The 21444-nt window shown below is 41.0% G+C and overlaps 1 protein-coding gene across 3 annotated transcripts in view; it reads right to left on the bottom strand.

Annotated features, from left to right (window-relative positions):
* The window catches only part of TRANK1 (tetratricopeptide repeat and ankyrin repeat containing 1), a 57519-nt gene that overhangs the window by 20431 nt on the left and 15644 nt on the right, over nt 1-21444 (bottom strand). For 2 of the 3 annotated variants that reach the window (XM_030008482.2, XM_030008481.1), the window contains exons 5-15: nt 21216-21334; nt 18489-18572; nt 14916-15054; nt 14231-14362; nt 12068-12235; nt 9167-9325; nt 8526-8777; nt 7479-7655; nt 3031-5910; nt 2236-2435; nt 1620-1757 (exon numbers count right to left, since the gene is read on the bottom strand). In XM_030008482.2, coding sequence (XP_029864342.1) covers nt 1620-1757; nt 2236-2435; nt 3031-5910; nt 7479-7655; nt 8526-8777; nt 9167-9325; nt 12068-12235; nt 14231-14362; nt 14916-15054; nt 18489-18572; nt 21216-21334 — 4448 coding nt within the window. Of the gene's footprint in view, nt 1-1619; nt 1758-2235; nt 2436-3030; nt 5911-7478; nt 7656-8525; nt 8778-9166; nt 9326-12067; nt 12236-12522; nt 12599-14230; nt 14363-14915; nt 15055-18488; nt 18573-21215; nt 21335-21444 lie in introns of those variants that run through there. The other variant, XM_030008484.1, reaches the window with a different exon arrangement.

Raw genomic sequence — 21444 nt, 5'->3', positions numbered from 1 at the left:
AAAGCTTGCTGGGTTTTGGGGGTTTGGGTTTTTCTTGCTTTTAGATTCTTCATTCAAATGAGCTTCTTGAAAGAAGACTAATTTCAAATCTCATTTTCAAGCCCAATAAAAAGAAAACCCAACACATTACAAACAGCACACAGCCACACTTGCTGTGTTTACAACAGTTCACACATTCAGCTTTTCAAAACCAGAAAACCTCAGGGTGAGCTGCTTTCTTGCCTGCTTGTTTAACTGCTCAAATCAACTCAGTTTCTTGGGACTCGCAGGAAAACAGAAAAATTGTATGAAAACAGTTCTCCAGGCCTGACATACATTAGTCTAGGTTAAAATGCTCTACACAACTCAACTCAACTCTGTTAAACTGATTTTGCTAAATTCTGGTAAACGGTTCACTGTTTTTCTGAGTACAACTTGCATCACCAACACCAAATCAACTTTCAGAAATCTACCATGACAGCCAGTATTGTACTGTCCCCGAATCTCAGACAGATACAAGGTCATTTACCTCAAGCTCCTTCCTTCTGCCCTCATCACATAACGTCCACTAAGCTCCACGAAAAGCCACCAGTAAGCTGCCCTCACTCAGTTTTCCTGTGGTTTTCATCTGTTGACAACCATATCTGAGACACTGTTTTGAGGGCTAGAGGCAGAGATGTTCACACTGAAAGTTTAATTGCAGAGCAACTAAGTAGTGGGCATTCTCGAGTCTCTGCAGGCATGTTCAGTAAGGATGCTGCCTGCTGCCTGGCTGGGGGCGGGAGTGGGGTGAGGGGGGCTCAGTGATGCTCCAGCAACAACAGGGAGGCTGCTGTGGTTGATAGCTCTTTGCAAGGAGCCTTGAGGACCGCACCCCTGCCAGGTCTGGAGTTACAGGAAACCCTGGAGAGACAGGGTCTGAGCTCCCCAGACAACCACACAGGGGGAAAAGGGAGTACATAAGAAATACAAAATGCAACACCTCCAGGAAAGAAAGTCTTCTTTATCTGAGGCCATTCTATGGGCGATGGTCTCCACTATAGACTGTGGGACCTTCTCAAGTTTCCTGACAACTCCTGAGCTAGGCCAGAATGAGTTTTCTGGAGCTAAGTTGTGGATGGCTACACAGCACGCTCCTCCCCCGCCTCAACCACATACACACACTATTTGATTCTAAACATAATTGTTTTACAAGTTTGTGCTGATGCAAAGCAAGGGGTCTAAGGTGCTTTTTTGGGACCCAGAACTCCAGTATAAGGTAAAGAGTATGAGAGGGTGATGGAGTGTCCCTCCACTAACTGTTCTGGCCTGAACAGGGAGCAGCCAGGAGGGACATGCCATAAGCTAGTGTAGTCTTGGTATGGAGCAGAAGTGTGTGTGCGTGCATGCGTGCATGAACTGCTGTGTGAACCCCAAGGCTCTCCCTTATATTGCAATAGCCAACATGAAGGAAAATGCAGCACTAAGGGAAGACAGTCTCAATTCATAAACCTATGAGCCCTGTTTTCTACTGTGATGCAACCACCCATCTTCAGAGGAAACAGGGAATCCTTCCCCAGCTTAAAGCCAGTTAGACCACATGTAAAATCAAGACTTAAGAAAAAATGAAAAAATGCAGAAAATGGCTAAGAATTATATACCTCTGAGTCTGTGAAAAAGTTGTAAAGGAGTACATCATCAAATTCCAAGCCCTTTGCTTCATAAACTGTCAGAACAAGTGCTAAACTAAGTTCCTCGGGTATCTTCTCCTTTGCAGTTTCATTTGCCACTAATACCACCTGTCATAAAATACATTAATAAAAAGAACATATTAGGAAGCAAAAAAAAAAAAAAAGGTAACAGTTGCATAGAGAAAGCATACAAACATGTCACAATAATGCAAGAGCCTTCTCAAAAACAGGCAACATTTAACTTGGACATTCCAGCACACTCCGCAAAAAAGGTCACAAAGCTGCCACTACAAGACTGACAAATGCGTGGTATGTGCAGACAGCTGCAGATCTGGTGTAAGTAAATTTGGAGTTAGAGAGGAATGGGACAGGCAACACCTGATGCAAAAAAGAACAGAAAGAGCCAGACATGTATTAAGAAGAAACAGAAACCAACACAACAAAGGTTTCTAAGTTTAAAATGCATAATTTATCAGTGAGATACATGGGCTTAAAAAAGAAAGTTGTGGGCAGTCCATATAAAATGATGATTTAGAAATAGAGCTGGAAGAATCTGCAAAAAGCCATATACCCAAGAAAAACAAACCTGATGTGCTCCAAATTCAATGGGCTGTGTTTTCCTTTTGTTGCCCCTCAGCAGAATTGCTAGGTCACTAACACTGCAGGACTCCAAGACCGTAGGTTTCGGTCCATCAAAGAGACCGCAGTCTTTAGGAAGCCGATCAAAAGATTCTGGGAAATAATGCTGAAGCAAATCAACCACTCCAGATGCTAAACGGAGAATACCTGTAATAAGCAGAACAGAGACTTTAAACTTCAGTCTGACTGTCTCATACACTCTCGCAAACACACTTTCAAAAGATTTTGCTAGAATGTTGAAATCGAGAAATATCACGACAAAAACACTAATCAAGAGAAGAGAGAAGCTGTAAGGTCCACTATGATTCTGCCATTTTGAGTGGCCTCATTCTTGGGCCTGGAAAGACCAAAAGCATGCTACAAAGGCTTAGCAGCATCCTCACAAAACGAAGGTCATAAATAAGAAAAGCAGAAGTAGCACACCAAATGCTGCAAAGTCTAGCAATTTAGGGATGGGACAACAGAAATGGGTACAATTATTTCAGTTTTCCTTCAAACAAATGCCATCAAAACATGCAGTAAGCATGAGTGTTCAAAAAATGACAATTTAAAAAATGTTCATTCTGGGTTTTCCAGTTGAGCTATCAAAATACAGAATTTGCATGTCAGAAAAAGCTGACCATCTGATCTCTTAAAAAAATAGGCCGCTTAAAGATGCTTTGAATTGGCCAGTAGAAAACTTCAATCATTAGTGATATCTGAAGAGGCCAGGCACAGACCATAAATAAATTTGTTACTCTACCTGAATGGGACCTGTAGTTCTGGTACAACTGATATATCCTTTTTGGTTTCCTAACACGCTGCTTCTTGTTCATGGAGTTCTTGCTTGCGTAATGAAACAGTGACCTCAGATCACTAAAACGAAAAGCAACTCCTTTCATTATGCTCTGGGCAGTGTCACCAGTTAGAAACATGGCATTAGGGTCATTGATGCACTTCATTAACAGCGCTAGCTCAGCTTGGGTGAAATCCTGTATCTCGTCACCATAAAACTCATGGATGGACCACGGAAGCTCCCTGAGCTTTAAGAGTCTTTGAGATAAATTATACAGCAAATCTTCTTCATCGAAGTAACCTCTCTGTGATCGTATCTGTTGATAAAGACAAAAGAGGTGATAGATTTCACTCCTGTCTTCTGTGAAGTTTGGTGATCTCTTTCGGCCTAGCTTTTTGTACTGCTCCTCAGTAAGTTTACCTCCAGAGCAACTCAGTGCCTCAAAAGAGCCTTTCAGAAATGATTTTATTTCTTTCCAAACCAGTGCTGGATTGTACAAGCTTTTACCTTTTATCATTTTTGGCCATATTTCATTTGCAAATACATCGTAAGTCACAAAAGTCCGAGGATCACTTTCCCTAGAGTACACATCTGCAGCTCCTTCATCATCACCATGTTCTGCTTCAAAATTACTTTCTTCATCCTCATCTTGCCAATTTGGTACAACCAAGTCTTCCCGAGGACTCCAACCAACAATGATTCTTTTAAGGCTTCCATCCTCATTTCTTGGAAAAAATGGGTCAGGCATGGATGCATCCAGTAACAGCAATAACTGCTTGGAGGTGACAAACAGAGGAAAATTTTCATCTTTAATGTCTTGTAGCTTGTGAACATTTGGCTCCAGAGGCTTGAAGTGACTGGTTACCTTGGAAGACTTGCTAAGTTCAATGAAATTTTTCTGAACTTCCTGGCACAAGACAGGATTTTTTGTCACAAAGATCTGGTGCAGGTGCTCCAGCGTGTTCAATGCTTCTGCACTACACATTTCGTCTTCTTCATGGTCATCACATGAATTCATTTCTGCACCAGCTGTGCCTGCAGGAAAATTTTCATCCTCACTGTCCCGGTCTTGCTCGTCGCTCATCTGTTCCTCACTCGAATCATCACTGTCCTGTTTTAGTTCACTCTCTTCCTTCTCTAACCTAGCTTTTTCAACCTCACTGCACTGTCTTTGCTGCCACGTTTGCCTCTCCAGCAGAGGACCATTTGCCAAGGTGGATTTTTCCCAGTACGAATAGAATTTCTTCCAAAGCCTATACAAGCAGCAAGTCGTCTTTCCTGTCCCACTTCGCCCTATTAAAATGATTGGTTCCATGGGCTTTGGATTGAGATCAATTACTGCGTACTCCAACTCCCCAACCCTGAAAGGGTATTCAACAGAAGAATGTACATCATTTATAATGTTAAGCGCCATGTTAGTACTGAAGCTGTGAAATTTCATTATATTGTATTCCAACTCTGCTGCACTGGCTGGAGGGAAATACTCAGGTATGGTATGTTCTTTTGACATTTCTGCCTCTGGGTCTTCAACATAACAACGTGGAACACGCTTCTGTGTTGTCACATTGTGGTTCTGACGTCCTTCATTTATGCCCTTGAGCTTTTTCCTCAAGATGCAGGATAAACCACGATTGTAGGAAATACATATATTATCTAAGACACGGTTCAGCTTGCAGTGGTCAAGAACAATGGCCCAAATTCTGATTATTTCTGTGTAAACTCTACCAGATTTTTCTGGAAGACATTTTCTCTGTTCTGTCTCCATGATCTTTTCCGCACTCTCGCTGCAACGAGGAGAAAAGTCAATCGCAAGTTCCCATAGCATTCTTGCACCTTTGCCCAACTTGGCCTCATACAGCTGGATATCAGCTTTCAAGTGTTTCAGTGGCTTCTGAAGGCCCCTAGTCCATTCCCCATTGCCAAGATGCTTAATTGTCATTATAGTTTTAGTTTTCAGATAATGAGGCACAGCTTTGCTGCCCAACGTCTTCAGCATTTCAGGAGTGCACTCTATTTCCCAGGTCATATTATCAAACTCCTGCACATATGCCTCAATATCCGGAATCTTCCCCTTCTCTTCCTCTGGTTCTTCCTTCTCTCCATCAGGCAGGTCCATACTAAATTTCCCTGCTCCCTTCTTTTTCTCCCAATCACCTCCTTTTCCTTCAGGATAAGCTATGCTTCCACAAGGTTGCAAGGACTCACTTCTTCCCTCTTCCACATTAGTCTTGGCTGAAGATGGCTTTTGTACCAGAGGATGATCCTTTCTCAGGGTGTCACCCAATTTTAATTGCTGAATTAAAGCTGTGATTGCCTGCACTAGACTTTCCTGCAGCGTTAAGGGGCTATTTATTCCTTCTGTTTCCTGCTTTGCCAACTGATCTTTTTTTGTCTTTACAGAACACGGGGTTTTTAAATCATTATGCACTGCACTGCCAGATGGCGCCTTTAATGAGGACCCAGATGAAGAACGCCCTGTGCTCTTTGGCTGTGAAATCTCAGAGGCTGGAATGGGCTTAGATGTTTTAACTGACTGCCCTGCTATATCCTGCCGGTACTTCTTTTTCTCCAGTGTAGCATTATTCCAGGCAAGTAGCAGTGGGTCATTTTTTTTAATTCTATGCCTCACATCTCTTCCTAATTTGTTTTTTATATTAAAGTTAACATCAAATTTTGCCAATGACTCCATTATTCTCTTAGCCTGTTTTGAAAATCCTCTCTGAAAAACAACATGCATCACTGTATTTCCATTCTCATCTTGTATGTTTGGATTAAGATATGGAAAGTCAGAAGGTCTTGAAGCAAAGAGATCAAGCAGATAGTTCAGGATGTTTAAACCAGTGCCATCTGAAAGCAAGAGAGCAAATAAAAATTAAAAAAAAAAAACAAAAAACCACAAACCACTTGATTTACAAGGCTGCTTTGTAGGCCAACAATTTTTGATACTTTTTTTCTGCAGCTATTAAATGAAAATCAATTTATTTTCAAAACAAAAGAATCTACATTTCATGTTTGTAAAACATGCTTATTTGAAATGGCTCAAAACTGAACTTTTCTAATATTCAGGGAAAACAATACAACGGCAGCAAAGCTTTAGAAATCCCTAGTGTTGCAATTGTTCCTATAGCATTGGTCAATTTTTAACCTCCGGGTGCAGACAGATTCGTTCATCTTCCAACATCAGCCCCGACTGCGACCCAAAGTAGGCTGGTGACTGGTTATCTGGACAAGCAGCAGCTCTGGGTACTGTTCTGGGGTCATTTGATTCATTTTAATATGCCACCCAGAAGTAATCTGCTGCAGATGACTCTGATTTACTAAAATAACCTGTGGCAAATCTCAACTATTTCCTGATATCTGAGGTCCCTAGAGCAACCTCCTACAAAATAAGATTAGTCCAATACCACCCTGGGGAGAAAAAACGGAAAGAGATATTCTACAGCTTTCTTGATTTAATCCAGATAATGTATGTGATTTAAACCAGATAATATATGTGAAACATTTCTTTCCTAACTGTAAAATAGTGACACAACAAAATAACTGTAAAGAAATTCCACCTCAAAAACTTTACACAGTGAAAAACACTTAAGAGAAGATACTGTCATTGGACTTCTTAATCTTTTAATTTAAAATTTACAACTGGCAGTATCTATGCTTTTAATCTCTCTAAAGCTACCAAATGAAATGTTTGTGCTTTAAAAATAAATAAATTCAGTATTTTTAATCATTTTAATCCTTCAACTCAAAAATGCATTTTCCTTAATTTAAAATCAAACCTGACTTTGAGGCTTAGTTTGACAGTTTATCTTAATTTCTTACATTTTTACGTAAGCCCTACAGTCCTCTCTTACTCCTCCTCTGAACAAAACTTTGCTTGATTTACAACTAAACAAAAACTGGGAAACAGATTTCAGGTGTCATTGTAGGATTTCCTTCAAAGTCTGCTGCCATTGCTCTGCCTTTACCTTTGTTTCTTTCTAGATCCTTCCTATTTACTTCATTCCCACCCAGTATGCATTTTACCAGGTTTCAAAGAGGAGCCTTCCTTTCTACATCAGCTTGATTAAACAAGAATATATTCACAAAACAGTAACATTACAGCTGCTTGGGTCCCTCTGGTCACCTGAGCTGCCATTAACTCTCCTCATAGTACCAGCCACTGCAACCAGAAAGCAGAACACATCAGCTCAAAAAAGACCAGTGCGTATCCTCTGGCCCGCAAACTTTGGGCACTGAGACACAGTCAGACATCCAGATCTGCTGCCTCTGCTATCATATCAGTAAACAGCAGCAGAAGGGGCAGTGGGCTGGGCAGGTAAGAAATGGGATGTTTTCAACAGCTGCTGTGAAATCACACCACGCACATACGCTGGAGCTCTCTGTGTCCCCTAGGCCTGGGCACACACAAGCCTTACCTCTATTATTTAAACAGATGGAAACTGCAGCATGCAAAGGAGTATCTCCTTGTGCAATGGAGACATTTTGAGGATCTGCACCTTTGGTCAGCAGCAAATACACTAGTTCAAAATAATTCTTTTTGAGGCATATTTGCAGTGGTATTTCAGAGTTGGTTCCAATCCCATCTGGCAGAGCTGGTGTGAAGGACATGAAAATATCAGGGGTTAAATATAATGGGCCAGATCTGAAAACTACAGAAAGTTCCAAACAGACAAAGGTATGTGCTGACTGCTGAGCAGGTGGCTTTTTTTTTTTTTTTGTCAGCTTTTTACATGTATCTGTTAAAGAGTTTTTGACTACGAAAATCTTCAGAATCTCTTCTTATCTCCTATTAAGCTGAGCAACCAGTCCTTCTGTTGTGATAGGAAGACAGAAAGGCCTGAACATATCTGCTTCAAGTCAGTCAGTCACTGATCAAAACAAGAAGCCTCCTTGCACCTCTGGCACTCACAAGGCTGCAGCAGGACTGTGTGTCCATAATTTATAGCTAACATCAAGTTATACGATGAAATGAAAAATGCCAGAGTAATCCTAGGAATAAACCTCATGCAAAACAAGAAAAATGATGATGTCTGCACTAAAAAAAGAAACACATCTGGTCATGCCTTTGAAATCACTGAAGTAGTCAAATACTTGTAACATAACAACAGACTGAACCCAAAGACTGTGGCTTACAGTTTCTATCAGGATTTAATATTGTGGCTGAAGACAGAGAAATTAAAAAACAAAGAAACTACAAGTGAAGGAACAACAATAATCTTTGGCCTTTTACCAACCCTGACAGCCAAATTTAATTTGAAAAACATCTTCCATCCCATGTAGCCTTATTAGCTTCCCCATGTTGCACACAGCAGATACAGCCAATGGACTGCACTCCACAAGCTGCTGCGCTTACACAGAGCCACAAAACACATGTGTTGGTATTTCTGAAACTATGTTGCTCCAAACATGCCAAACAAAATACCGGATCTTTTATAACACATTAATATTGCACAGTTTTTCACCTCCTCGTTCAATCAAGCATCTTATGAGGTGCACTTGCTTATCCGATCTGTCACACTGTTGGATAACGTTGCCGATGTCAACATCTGAAAGACTGCAGTTTTTGAAGAGTCCTCCACCTGACGGCTTTTCCCCACTGGCTTTCCCTGTTAGCAGCAGCAAAACTTTATGCCACATTTGCTTCTCCAGCAACTGTTTTATGAAGCTGTTAGCGCAGGCATGAGAGATGTTACAAACCACCCCTTCAGGGATTTCTGCAAGACAGACAGTCAAGACAACGTAACTCACTCAAAGCCACATAATAAAATCCATCTCACTGTAAACTAATTTCAGAATAACGAATGCAATAAATTCAAAGTACAGAGCAGCAAAATGCAACAGTTGCATCTTTACATCCTTATGCTGACAGCCAAGTAAGTTTGAACATTTTGATTCATCATACTGAATTTTTGTGCATATTCCGGTGGTTCTAAGTTCAAAACACAACAGTAAAAATAAGTAAAAGCACATTGTTCCAGTAATATCAGTTGCAGAAACAGGGAAGAGAAGGAAGGGTAAAAGAGCAAAAACTGTATGTTAGCATCAAACACATTTTTCACAGCAATTAAGTTTTGTGAAGGGGAGAAATAGCAACTCACTGTACCTTTCACAGAAGATAGCAGTTTCAGAAATCGCTTAACTGCATCTTCCTTCAAGACATTTTTATGATATGCTCCATTTTCAAACTTGTAGAACTGGACAAACTGTTCAAGAACATCCAGGAGAGAATCTGTATCAGCTATGGCTCTGCTTTCATTCCCCCCTGCAAAACATTACAGAAATTGAAAATCCAGTCCCTTGGTGGCATGTTTTCAGGGCAGGACTTTAATACATTGCATCTCAGGGCTCCAAGAAATGTGTAGTGGCAGGTTAAAATCAGATGGCTGAAACTCTTACTGCCAAAGCCAGTCCTGTGATGGATTTCATATCCCGAAGGATATTTGATACACTCATCAAATACATTCTTTACCATAATACACTAGGTTGAAAATTGTAATAGTTCACAAGTTGATCTGCATGCAGGCAGGACACTGCTGCCTTGTAGTGATATCACCATTCAAAATTTTTAGAGTAGATGACTAAAACCAGTAATGTTTTCAGCATACAGTTTTAATCAGATGTCCTGAGCTTGTCTGATTCCTCAGTGCCATTTAAGAAATACAGCCATAAAATAATTTGTCCTCTTAAAAGAAAAAAACAAAACCATAAAAACCCACCACACCAAAATGATACCTACAAGTTTAAGAGATACTAAGGTAATGGGCAATGGCAGATTTTAAATTATGTCCCCATAAATGCCCTTAAATGAAAATTGAAAGACTTGGCCTGACTTTCCTAAAAGCTTTGAAGAATTCAAGTACATCAAAGGCCAAACAAAACAGTAGCTTTACCTCTTAGGACAAAGAGACAGACAAGGCTGGTCATCTTTTTAGCAACAAGGATTAACCTCAGACTGTTACCTGTAAAGCAGTGGCTTATTCTCCAACCTCTCATTTTGCACCAAGCCTAGAAAACTCCTGCAGGCTGTGCATTGCAAAAAAAAAAAAAAAAAAAAAAAATTGACCATAAAAGACAGGCTGAGCTACGTAGAACACCAACCAAAGCAATTACAACCACAGGGGTATTGGTGTTAACATCCTAACTGAGAACCACTGGGCTAAGACCTTCTCCAGGGCAGAGATCTCTACAGTAAAGGAAGAGAAACTGTGGGAATATGCTTGCCAGGAGCCATAAGGTGCAAGTGCAATGAAACGCAGTGCTTTCCAGTAAACTTACATGCAATACACACATGAAAACAGAGATGTAGCCTAAAAACTTTGCTTTTTGCCAAGTTTGGTCTACCTGTGCAGTCTTTTGCTCCATCTGTGCTTTGAGATTTGAATGACACAAGCAAGTTCTGGTTTAAAAAGGTTATGTTTTGGGCTAATACAGGTGTTACCTTAAAGTTCTGGCTGGTTAGTGCCAGGGAAAACAAGCAGATCAGGCACCAAGCCATCTCAGAAAGACTGTACAGAAGAAATGCTTTCAAGATGAACAATGTCCATGCTTGGGACTTATTTTTAAACAGCAGTCTAAACCATGGCTTGAAAAGATCAGCTGCAGGATCTACCTCCTCAGTTTGTGAACCTCAAAGTCCTGCAGGAGCATCTTGCCTCACTGGCCAATCTGTCAGTTCTCATGTGGATACTCCCAAGAGCTTCTCCGAATGACCTCCTACGACTGGATCCTCTGCTGGAAATGTCTGTGGCCCACTACAGTCTCTTTCAGAGCTAGGATATAAGTAGCAACTGTAGTGCCATACTGCCAAGAAGGTGCATCCTGCAGGGACCCTCCCAGTCCTGAGGGTAGACAGCTCCCTATCTCCTGCCCCAACTAGCATCTCTCTGACCATACTGCAGTTCAGGCAGCTCAGGCTTGCTCCATTTGTTAGAGCAGACAAAAAAACTATATAAGGGTTAGCCAGTCTGGATACTGTCACACTGGGGTGGTATTGTACAATTTGTATGTTTTCTCATTCTCATTTATTGGCATGGAAGAGGAAATTCCCATTATTTGGGCAAACACACTTGATACAGTAGTTTCCAGAATGGAAAACTATAAAAAAACAGATAAGTCAGAACCCTTTTCAGAATGACAGGCTATTATAAAAAAGCAGACTGGAAACCAATTTATCACCCCAGTTCATGAAATTTCATATTAGCACTGGGACAATTAAGATTTGTGCCTTTCTGTATGACAACAGGTCGTTTGCAAACTGCCTAGAAATATCATTAATAATTTTTAAAATGCACTTCGACGTTTCCCCATATTTCAAGAGTGGAACTAAATTTTAGCTCCCCTATTTTGGTTATGAGAGGCTCTCATAGCTTTAGTTTGACAGTCTGCTCTGCTACTCTTTTCCCTTAACATGTGCAGAAGTTAAAATTTTCCAAGTAATACAGGAGTTTTAGCTGCTTATTACCGACATAGGTCAAAGATGGCTAAAACTTTGTGAACAAAGAGCTCTTACTAAAAAGTTATTTTGTTTTTTAAAAATGTCAGCAACTTTTCACTTACATTTTCATCATTTCAGAGCTTCTCTTTTTTTGTCAATATTTTTTGGTATTAAAAGCATTTTAAATGTGCCACCAATATTTTAACAAAATGTTTCATTTTCCAAAAAATAAAGTGAAGGTAAAAAGTTAAAACTGAAAAAGCATCAAAAAGAAGCAGTTTCTATGGCAGGGGGAGCCTCATGTTAAGGGAGAGAAAGAAAAACAGTGGCTTAGAGTAACTTAGAGCAACTTGTAGTTACTTATTGCGTGATATACTAAGAACATCAGTTGGACAGCAGTCACCTTCAGGCAAGGATAAAATGTTCATCATTGACTGACAGGAGATCAAGGTGACAATATGTAGCAAAAGTTACATAAAAAACACCTCCTACTACGAATTACAAATAAAACAATTTTGTATCTAAAGTATAAAATTTTAAAACAGGAAAAGCACACAACCCACGTAGTACCTGTCCATTTCTCAGGGGAAGGGTGTTTCTCAATGTGATTGCTGACTGCTTTTACAGCATCGAAGTTTTTGTTCTTTTTCAAGATATCTATGACGTATCTTGACCGCACATCTGGAACAGTGGGATCAACCCCAAAATTCAGGAGCATGATCACATCTTCTGTTTGGCCTAAAACATTACATGAATAAACATTAGAGGAAGAATAATTCTCATTGTTCAGGGGTTTATGTTCTGTTTTCCTTTGTATTTTTTACTTCCTGGCACAATTTCTAGTGTAATTTTAATTAAAAAAAAAAAAATCTAAATTTTTCAGCATCATAAGAATGAGGTATTGTTAGGTATTTTTCCCCAAAAGAAACCCCTTCAAAAAATTTAAAAGTCTATCTTCATTATTATTAATTGGGAAATGGGAGCACAGAAACACAAAGTGACTGGGTGCCTCATGAACATCTCACCGGCCAGAGGCAGTATGTGGAATTCACCTCCTCCCTTATGCCCCAACCCTGTTCTCCAGGCTCTAGGCAAACTGCTCTGTACATAAAGAAAAAACAAAACAAGGGATTTTGCTACTGTTTGGAAGGTGACTCAATAAACCAAAATATTTCACATATTCAGGCATGAATATACACAGCTATGCACTGAGTTTCTTTCCTACGCAACATAGAACACATGACTTTCTTGGTAATAAGCCTTATAATAAAGATACCTAGTTTGACTAATGGTAAGTACCATTGCCTTCAACAGAAACCACTATCCTCTAAAGCATTTCACAAGTATTACAGATTATGCACAAACACAATAAATATAATAGCGATTTAAAGCCTTGACACAGTATCTAATATTCTGGGAGAGGACACGCTTGCTTCTTAGTATGTCACACTGTGCTACTAGGGGAAACTTTACAGCCCTGCAAGTAGCTGCCTGTACGCCCCTTGCCTCAGAGGCACGTTTGCTATAAGCCATGCCCTCAGAACAGCTGGGAGAGCGCAGGAGCACCAAACCACCAAGTCATGCAGGAGAAGCCTGAGCGATGGTGAGCAAGTTAAGTGTCAGACCACCACCCATCCCCTAGGCACACCGCCGCAGCACACAGCCTCTGTTACTGCATGTGCCAAAGGCAAAACCTAGATGAGGAAAAAATCATGCAGGCTAACACAAGTGTCTTGCTTTGTTTGTCTAAGCCTTACCATTCAAGCTGCTTTAGGGATTATTTTTTGTTAACAGATGGGTGCAAGGGTTTATTTTTATATGTGTATTTATATATATTTATAAATGTACTGTATAGTTTATATATTTACACTAAATATAAACAAATGAACTTTAATAAATACATATAAAAATACATGCACTATATACAATATATATGCTATATAAATATAATTATACATAAATAAACTTTTTTATATATATACACATACCCACACACACATACATGGTCTCTCCTGGAATGCAGGAGTCATTTAGCAACAGATGGAACTGCTGCGAAAGATGTGTTACACCTTTCCAGAAAATGAAATTATTTAGCTATAGGTTGTGCACATTTCATTCATAGTATTGAAGAGAACCACCAGAATGTCATCGCATTTAACGACCTAAAAGTCTGGTGTTACCTTGGCATTGATGCTTATTTCTTCTTGCCACCTAGTGGGCAGAGTAAGAAATACAAGAAAAAAAGCCAGGCTAAGTTAACATTAAAGAAATCCCACAGAAAACAAGAAGGAAAGCATTTCATTTTCCTCCTCTGACAAAGTATGCTGCTACTTAGGTTTTAAATCTTCACCTATTTAAAAAAACAGGATAGGTCTCCAGGTGGCCTACTATGATTTTAAGGGCACATCAAACTTTAAAAGGTAACTTCTATGATTCTAAAAACTGCAGCATACTTGTGGGAAAATCATAACCAGTCAAACCAAAGAGCAAAGAAAATGGTCACAAATCAGGTATACAATTTTAAAAGGGAATTTTTGAAACGTTTAAATATTAGTTACTATTACAAAGTCTACATTCAGATAAAAGGACTTTCTCATCTTCTTCCTTTGCATGAAATAGTAAACACCAGGGTCTGAAATCTTCTTCCATTATTAATTTTTTATATGAAAACAAAACAACACACACACACACACACACACAAAAAACCAACAAACCCAAAAACTTAATATTTACTGCGTTTCTGGGAATATTCACTGGAAGATGCCACAATATGCAGGAGGGTACACCCATCTCTGTCTTGCTGGTTGAGCCTATCCTTCAAGTCTGGCCTCTGAGTCAGTAACCACCTGAAGAGATGGTTCTTTCCTGGAATGATAAAACCCCCCCACTTGTTATAAATGGTAAACAGATACAGCAGAAACAGATGCTGGTTTTTTCGCCTATGGAGTGGCAAGATGCATCTGTATGAAACCTTTTCTCAAAGACAGGGAGTAGGAGAGGGAAGAAATATGTGAAAGAAATCATGGTAAGAGCCAGCTGCATTGGGGGAGACATGATCCTACGTTCTCGCTGACTCGCAGCAAGTGCAAATCTGAGGTTGACTCACGACTCCTTAGCACATATAGAAACTGTTGCTCCACACTGAGGTGGCAGGAAGAAATACTGTATTTTTGTCAAGGCTGATATATTCAGGTTACGAAAGACCCAGATCAATCACACTTTCGCTTCAAACCATGGAAGAGAACAACCAGATTAGGTTTGTACCACTTTTAAAATAGTGCCTTATTGGCACATGCAAGGTTATACGCAGATGATCTAATCTCATTAGTTTTAAAAAAAATAAATTTAAAAATGCTCTAGCTGTCAGTTCTCTGATGAAGGCCACCACTGTATTATTGTAGCTGCGGACGTCACTCACTTGCTTTGATACACAGTCTGATAACAGCATGAAGCGGATACACTCCAATGGTTTCAACTTTTGCCCCAATGGAAATTAGCCACTTGACTAACTCCGCTACTTCTTGCATCTTCTCACCATGCCCATACAACTCAGAAGTCTGATAACAAAGAGAACAATTACAACACATTATTTTTACATACACAAAAGGCATTTATTTTTTAATCCTATTTCCATGCTTTTTATGACAAGAATCAGTGGAACAGTAACAATCAAGCTATATCCATGTAAAATGAAACATTTCTTATATAGGTAACAATTCCAGTAGAAGCTCAAAACAAACACTCTTCTCTTACGAGATGTTCAAGAATCTTAAAAGAATCTTGTCCTGCTCTGAAGAGCACTGAACCTAAAATCTATTTTATAATATGTTTTTCTATATTTCTTCTCTGTAATTGACTGCAACTTTCTGCCTGATGCTTGTCTATTAAATGTTACTGTATTTCAGTGCTGGATATTGTGCCTTTTAAGCTTGGATGAGGCAGCTTATGCAGGCAGTTACCCCAAAGCAAGAAAAGGCTGGAGAAAATACTTGAAATTGGGAAAAGGGAGTTAAACACTGAGGGAAGGAGGTTTAGGGAACTCAGGTAACCAAGCCCTACTCTCATCCAGCTCAGGAAGCATCTGGCATTAAGATGATAAGATGACTGCTCACACAAAGAAAAGGTGTTAAGCCTTAGGAGACAGATTTTTGGCCAAATAAATTCCTAGGTGGTTATCTGATAAAAGTATGGAATTTACAGGGAAGTTCACAGACCAAGACTGAAAGCACACAGCCTGAGCAGAAGGTAGCTGAACTGAAAAAGGATGTTCTAGCAAGGACGTAACATGAAGCACAGTCTACAAGAGGTACAGTAATGTGGGGAACTCTGGAGGTGGGCAGAGGAAGCTCAGATGGAAATTGAGACAATATGCCAGAAGGATCAGGACATGAGGGGGTGGTCGGAAACAGTGCTCAGACATAATTTCTCCATTTGTGCCAGTCATCTTTTTAAATAGCAGTCTTCACACATGCTTCCAACATCCACAAATAAGTCTTTTTTTCTAACACTTCATGCCAAATTTTGACTGGCAAGAATTACTGTTTGTGCAGTTACAAAATCAAAATACAACAAATTACAGGGAGAATGTAGTGGCAGCAAGGGAAGTTCGAGTTGTCAGAAAGCCACATTTTCTAATTTTTGCAAAAGAGAAGCAGTGCTTAGGGATCTTTCATCTTGATTCTTTCAGTCTTCCACATATACAACAAAGCCACTAGAACAGCTAAGACTGGTGGGGTCAATTCAACAACAAAGGACATACTATTTTGCAAAGGCAACCCACTTTTATCCTCCTCTCTCAATGAGGCATTTTGATTTGTTCGCCTAAGGAGGAAGATTTTTTGCTAAGACACCCTACATGTGTCCTCTACTGTGTTGCCATGCTTTACTGTCAGTGTGAGGAACACGTTGACCCCTTGCAGGACTGCTTTGTTGCTGTGCTCCAGGCCAGGGTGCTGCTAACCACGTGCAAACCATGGCAGTGGCAGTGGGCACCTTCGCTTGGGAGCTGCTTTAAACTGAGGCTCTTTTACCTTTTTCCACACCACAGTTATGCTGCCCTAGCACCACAGCCATGTCACCGCCTGGCCATGGGCCTGGCTGATCTAGGACTGAACCCCGACCCAGCCTCCCCTCCCGCAAAAAACTAAGCAAACACACAAGGGATGATGGTAGGTAGCATAAAGTCCCGTATGGGCTACTCTGCTGTCACTAACACAGCACACCTGCCTAATGATAGCTAACCAAGGCATGCTTGCATATATTCATCCAGTAATTGTTCTGCTGTCACTATAAACAAGCCTATGAATAGATGTCAGTTCATTTCCTTTGCATTATCCTTTTTCAGAATTATTCCCCTCACTCTGTCAGGCACCTAACTGTAATACATTTATGGAAAAAGCCCCAACTTGAAATTATTATGACAAAAGTACCACAAGCACTGCAGCAGCCAAATGGCGAATTCTGGCATATTGCATCAATATATATGCCCTAAACTGTCAATTTGCCAGCCAGTAAATGCCAAGCAAATGTACTGTGTAGCCTACATTTAACATCTTCTAAAGCTTCCGTCAGGAAAACCACAGTGCTGTAAAAAACCAGCATACTTCAGCATAAAGCCTAACGAAATTTCTCAATGAATGTATAACCGTATCTTTTAAAAGTAGGTTACATACAGCAGAACTACAGTTAATTAATTTACACACACAAAGAAATGGAAGAATAAAACTGAAAAAATGTACACAGAGAAGAATTTTTTAATGATCCATAAGAAATGCTTTACTTAACTGCAGTTGAAACAGGCTGGGCATCCACTGTGGGGTAACAGACACATATATTGTGAGATGCCTTTAGAAAGTTGGTATGTTACTGCTACAGACACCGGCTGCTCCTGAGTTGCAGAGCTGGTGAACTTCCAGCAGCTCCTGGCTCACAGTCAGCCTCCAGCTACACCCTGGTTCCCATGGGGCCAGAGGCAATGGCTGCATACCCCTTCATGCATTCAAAGCATTTTGGTGGGATACCCATGCACAAAGGCAGGGGTTAGCAGCAGCGAGCCCTACAAGGCCACCTAGCTCACACAGCGATGTGGGCAGAGCCTCTGGGCTGTACCAGTGTGTACGGCACGGCACATGCACCAGGCAGGCACAGCCAATTAGCAGCAAAGTATGAGTGAGCATGGCCTTTTCTGACAGCTGGAAGATTTTATTTTATCCTGCCAGCATAGAAAGCTTTGGAGGTTCCCAAATGCTGCAGAACACAAGGCATCACAAGATAAAGAAAAGAGCAAGTTTCAGAAAAGCAACATACAGATCAAATTCTGCTGCCTGCAGATGCCATCATCTCAGCGATAGGCATTAGGAATTGTGGCTACTTGGTCTACGACTACATGTTTCCATCTTGCCAAAATCCTCTAAGTCATTTGGAAAGTGTCAAAGCCTTTAGGGAGAAAGTTTAGCAGTTGCTGCCTAGGTATAAAGCAACCTACCAAAAATTTGAGGCACTGAGGGAAGGGAAAATTTCAACACTGCCCCCCAGCTCAACTCCCTGTAATCATACTCAGCACCATGAAGCAGACCAGAGACAGGCTAGCAAAGTGTAATAATATCCTATCCCCAGGGATATCATAAATTGTCCTGGCTGGAAAACATATCCAACTTAACTGATGTCAGACATTTTTCTACATTAAATTCTCAGGTTCCAAGCCTGACATGAATAGCTTGCTGTACTTGAGAGGAAGATGACTTCTTTTGATCAAATTACAGGAAACATTACGTTACATACAGAAGTTACGCAAATTAAAGATTTTTTAACGTTCAAATGAAAAGGGACAAAAATAGATGATTTAACATAATCATACAAAGTCCATGTATTATTTTCCATTTTGTTTTTCTTCAGTCTGTTTTGGCTTTGCACACAAGATGGAAAATCTCTCACTAAACTCAACAGGAAGAAAAGAAATAGACACAGGAAAAAGAAAAGGATGCTACTTTACCTCAAAGAGATTCTTCAGTGATAACTGGTTGACTCTGAGATTGGCGGGCAACTCTTTCTTCTCTGACAACAACAACAGACAAGACTGGAAAAAACCCAAACCATTAGTGACCTTATAAGCACACTTAGAAACTTTGTTTTTCACTGACTCATCAGATCTTGTAGGAAAGCAAATGAGGGCTAACAATATTTCAGATTTTTTTTTTTTAAGATTGTAACAGATTACTGAATCTCCCTTTCCATTTTTCAACTGAATTAATGTAATATATAGTGGACTGTGGGAAGCTACGACTGACGAAAGCTTCCTCAGAAATAAAAACCATGTAGAAAGGTCAGGCTCTGAAATTCTCTCCCATACACCTTGTAAGTGGCCCTTCGCTTTAGGAGTGGACCTTTATGTTCATGGGGATGAGACTCCCCAGCTACACCAACATCCTGAGCAGAAAGCAAGAAATGCATACTGTATCTTTTCCCATTTTCTCAGTTTCCCTAAAAACTTTACCTTGCTCCTTAAAAACCCACCTGGCTTCATCAGAGGACAAAGGAAGAACTACAGATGTCATCTACCTGGACTTCTAGAAGGCCTTTGATACAGTCCCCCACAACATTCTTAGCTCTAAATTGGAGAGACATGGGTTTGATGGATGGACTGTTGGATGGATAAGGAATTGGCTGGTTGGCTGCTTTCAAAGAGTTATAGTCAATGGCTCAATGTCCAAGTGGACACCAGCAACGAGTGGTGTCCCTCAAAGGTCTGTACTGGGACCAGTACTATTTAGTATCTTCATCAATGACAGACAGTGGGATTGCGTGGTGCACTCAATCACTCAGCAAGTTTGCAGATGACACCAAGCTGAGTGATGCAGTTGATACACTTCAGAGAAGGGATGCCATCCAGAGGGACCTTGACAGGCTTGAGGAGCGGGCCCATGAAGTTCAACAAGGCCAAGTGCAAGATCCTGCACCTGGATCAGGGCAACCCCCAGTATCAATACAGGCTGGGGGATGAAGGGATTGAGAGCAGCGCTGCAGAGAAGTACTTGGGGGTACTGGTGGATGAAAAGCTCAACATGAGCCGGCAATGTGCGCTCACAGCCCAGAAAGCCAACCGTATCCTGGGCTGCATCAACAGGATTGTGGCCAGCAGGTCGAGGGAGGTGATTCTCCCCCTCTACTCTGCTCTCGTGAGACCCGACCTGCAGTACTGCATTCAGCTCTGGGGTCCTCAGCACAGGAAAGACATAGACCTGTTGGAGCAGGTCCAGAGAGGGGCCACAAAAATGATCAGAGGGATGGAATACCTCTCCTATGAAGAAAGGCTAAAAGAGTTGGGGTTGTTCAGCCTAGAGAAGGTTCCAGGGAGACCTTATTGCAGCCTTTCAATACTTAAAGGGGGCTTATAAGAAAGACTTTTTAACAATGCCTGTAGTGACAGGACAAGGGGCAACAGTTTTAACCTGAAAGAGGGTAGGTTTAAATTGGACATAAGGAAGAATTTTTTTTACAATAAGGGTGGTGATACACTGGAACAGGTTGCCCGGACAAGATGTGGATGCCTCATTATTGGAAGTGTTCAAAGTCAAGGTGGATGGGGCTTTAAGCAACCTGATCTAGTTGAAAGATATCCCTGCCCACAGTAGGGGGGGTGGATGGGGAATGTGGGGCTGCAGTCAGTCCATAGCAGTCCCTCTGTCACTCCCTCCTCCTTATGCTTCTCCCCTGCTCCAGTGTGGGTCCTCCATGGGCTGTGGTTCCTGTCAGGAGCCTGCTCCTGCATGGTTTCTGCACAGGCTGCAAGAGAACCCGTGCTCCGGGCCTGGAGCACCTCCTCCCCCTCATTCCTCTCCTTCTCTGACCCTGGTGCTCAGAGGGCTGTTTCTCTCACTTTTTCCCCCCCTCATTCAGCCAGGCAGGGTTTTGCCCCTTTTTAAAACACCCTTTCTCAGAGGCACCACCATCGTGGCCGAGGGGCTCAGCCGTGCCCTGCAGAGCGGCCATTGCAGCCGGCTGGAACCAGCCGTGTCCGGCACAGGGCAGCCCTGGCCTCTCCTCACAGAGGCCCCTGTAGCCCCCACCGCCAGCACCTCACCACTGACATCCAATACAGGTGTAATCATGACAATGAGAGGGGTTTTGGTTTTTTTTGTTTTGGTTTGAGAGTTTTTTTGGGGGGGGGAAGGGGCGGGGGTTGTTTGTTTGTTTGTTTTGTTGTGGGTTTGTTTGTTTGTTTGTTTTTTACACAGTCACTATACAAAAGAGGATTAAAATTATTTCAGGTGAGTCACCTTCTGATGTTTCTAAATGATCTGGTTTTGTTTACCAACCATGTACTTCCACTGAGATGCTCCTTTATTTGTGGGTCTTTCACAGACAGCTTCAAAAATCCAGCTTGTCATACAGAAGGAAAAGTAAAAGGGACCACAAATAAAGATATTTTTTTCCCCTCTGATTTCTTTAAGAATAACGACTCTAGATGGCACCGTAATTATAACAGAGACAACAGCAAGAGACAAGCAGGATTTCAAGTTCATCGTATCCCTTCAAGAACTGAATTTCCGAAATTATTTATCACTAAAGTATTTTTCAAGTCTTAAAAATCAAGACATTTGAAGCAGGGAACGATAAATATTCACTGTTTTGGATTTTACAACATAATGCGAGCTTACCCTGAAGAGGTAAGACATGAGTGCCTACTGCACAGCAGTAGGTAATGCAGTGACAGACTTACCCGCCACTTCCCTTTCTGGGCCAACCTTTCTATCACCGCTTGCCAAATCAGTGCATCAAACCTTGCACTGAAAACATAATCATATGCAGGGGGAAAAGTCGGTGGAAAGACTCGTTCATCTGCAAGAATAAGCAATTGAGAAAACTATTTAGTATACACGAGAACTATTTAGTATACACAGCACTTTTAAAGTTGGGGTCTCCAACTAAATTACTTCATTGCACAGTGA

This window comes from Aquila chrysaetos, chromosome 3 (assembly GCF_900496995.4).
Source record: "Aquila chrysaetos chrysaetos chromosome 3, bAquChr1.4, whole genome shotgun sequence".
Classification (NCBI taxonomy): Eukaryota; Metazoa; Chordata; class Aves; order Accipitriformes; family Accipitridae; genus Aquila; species Aquila chrysaetos.
Note: the sequence above shows the minus strand (reverse complement) of the source record. Positions and strands in the feature narration are given on the sequence as shown.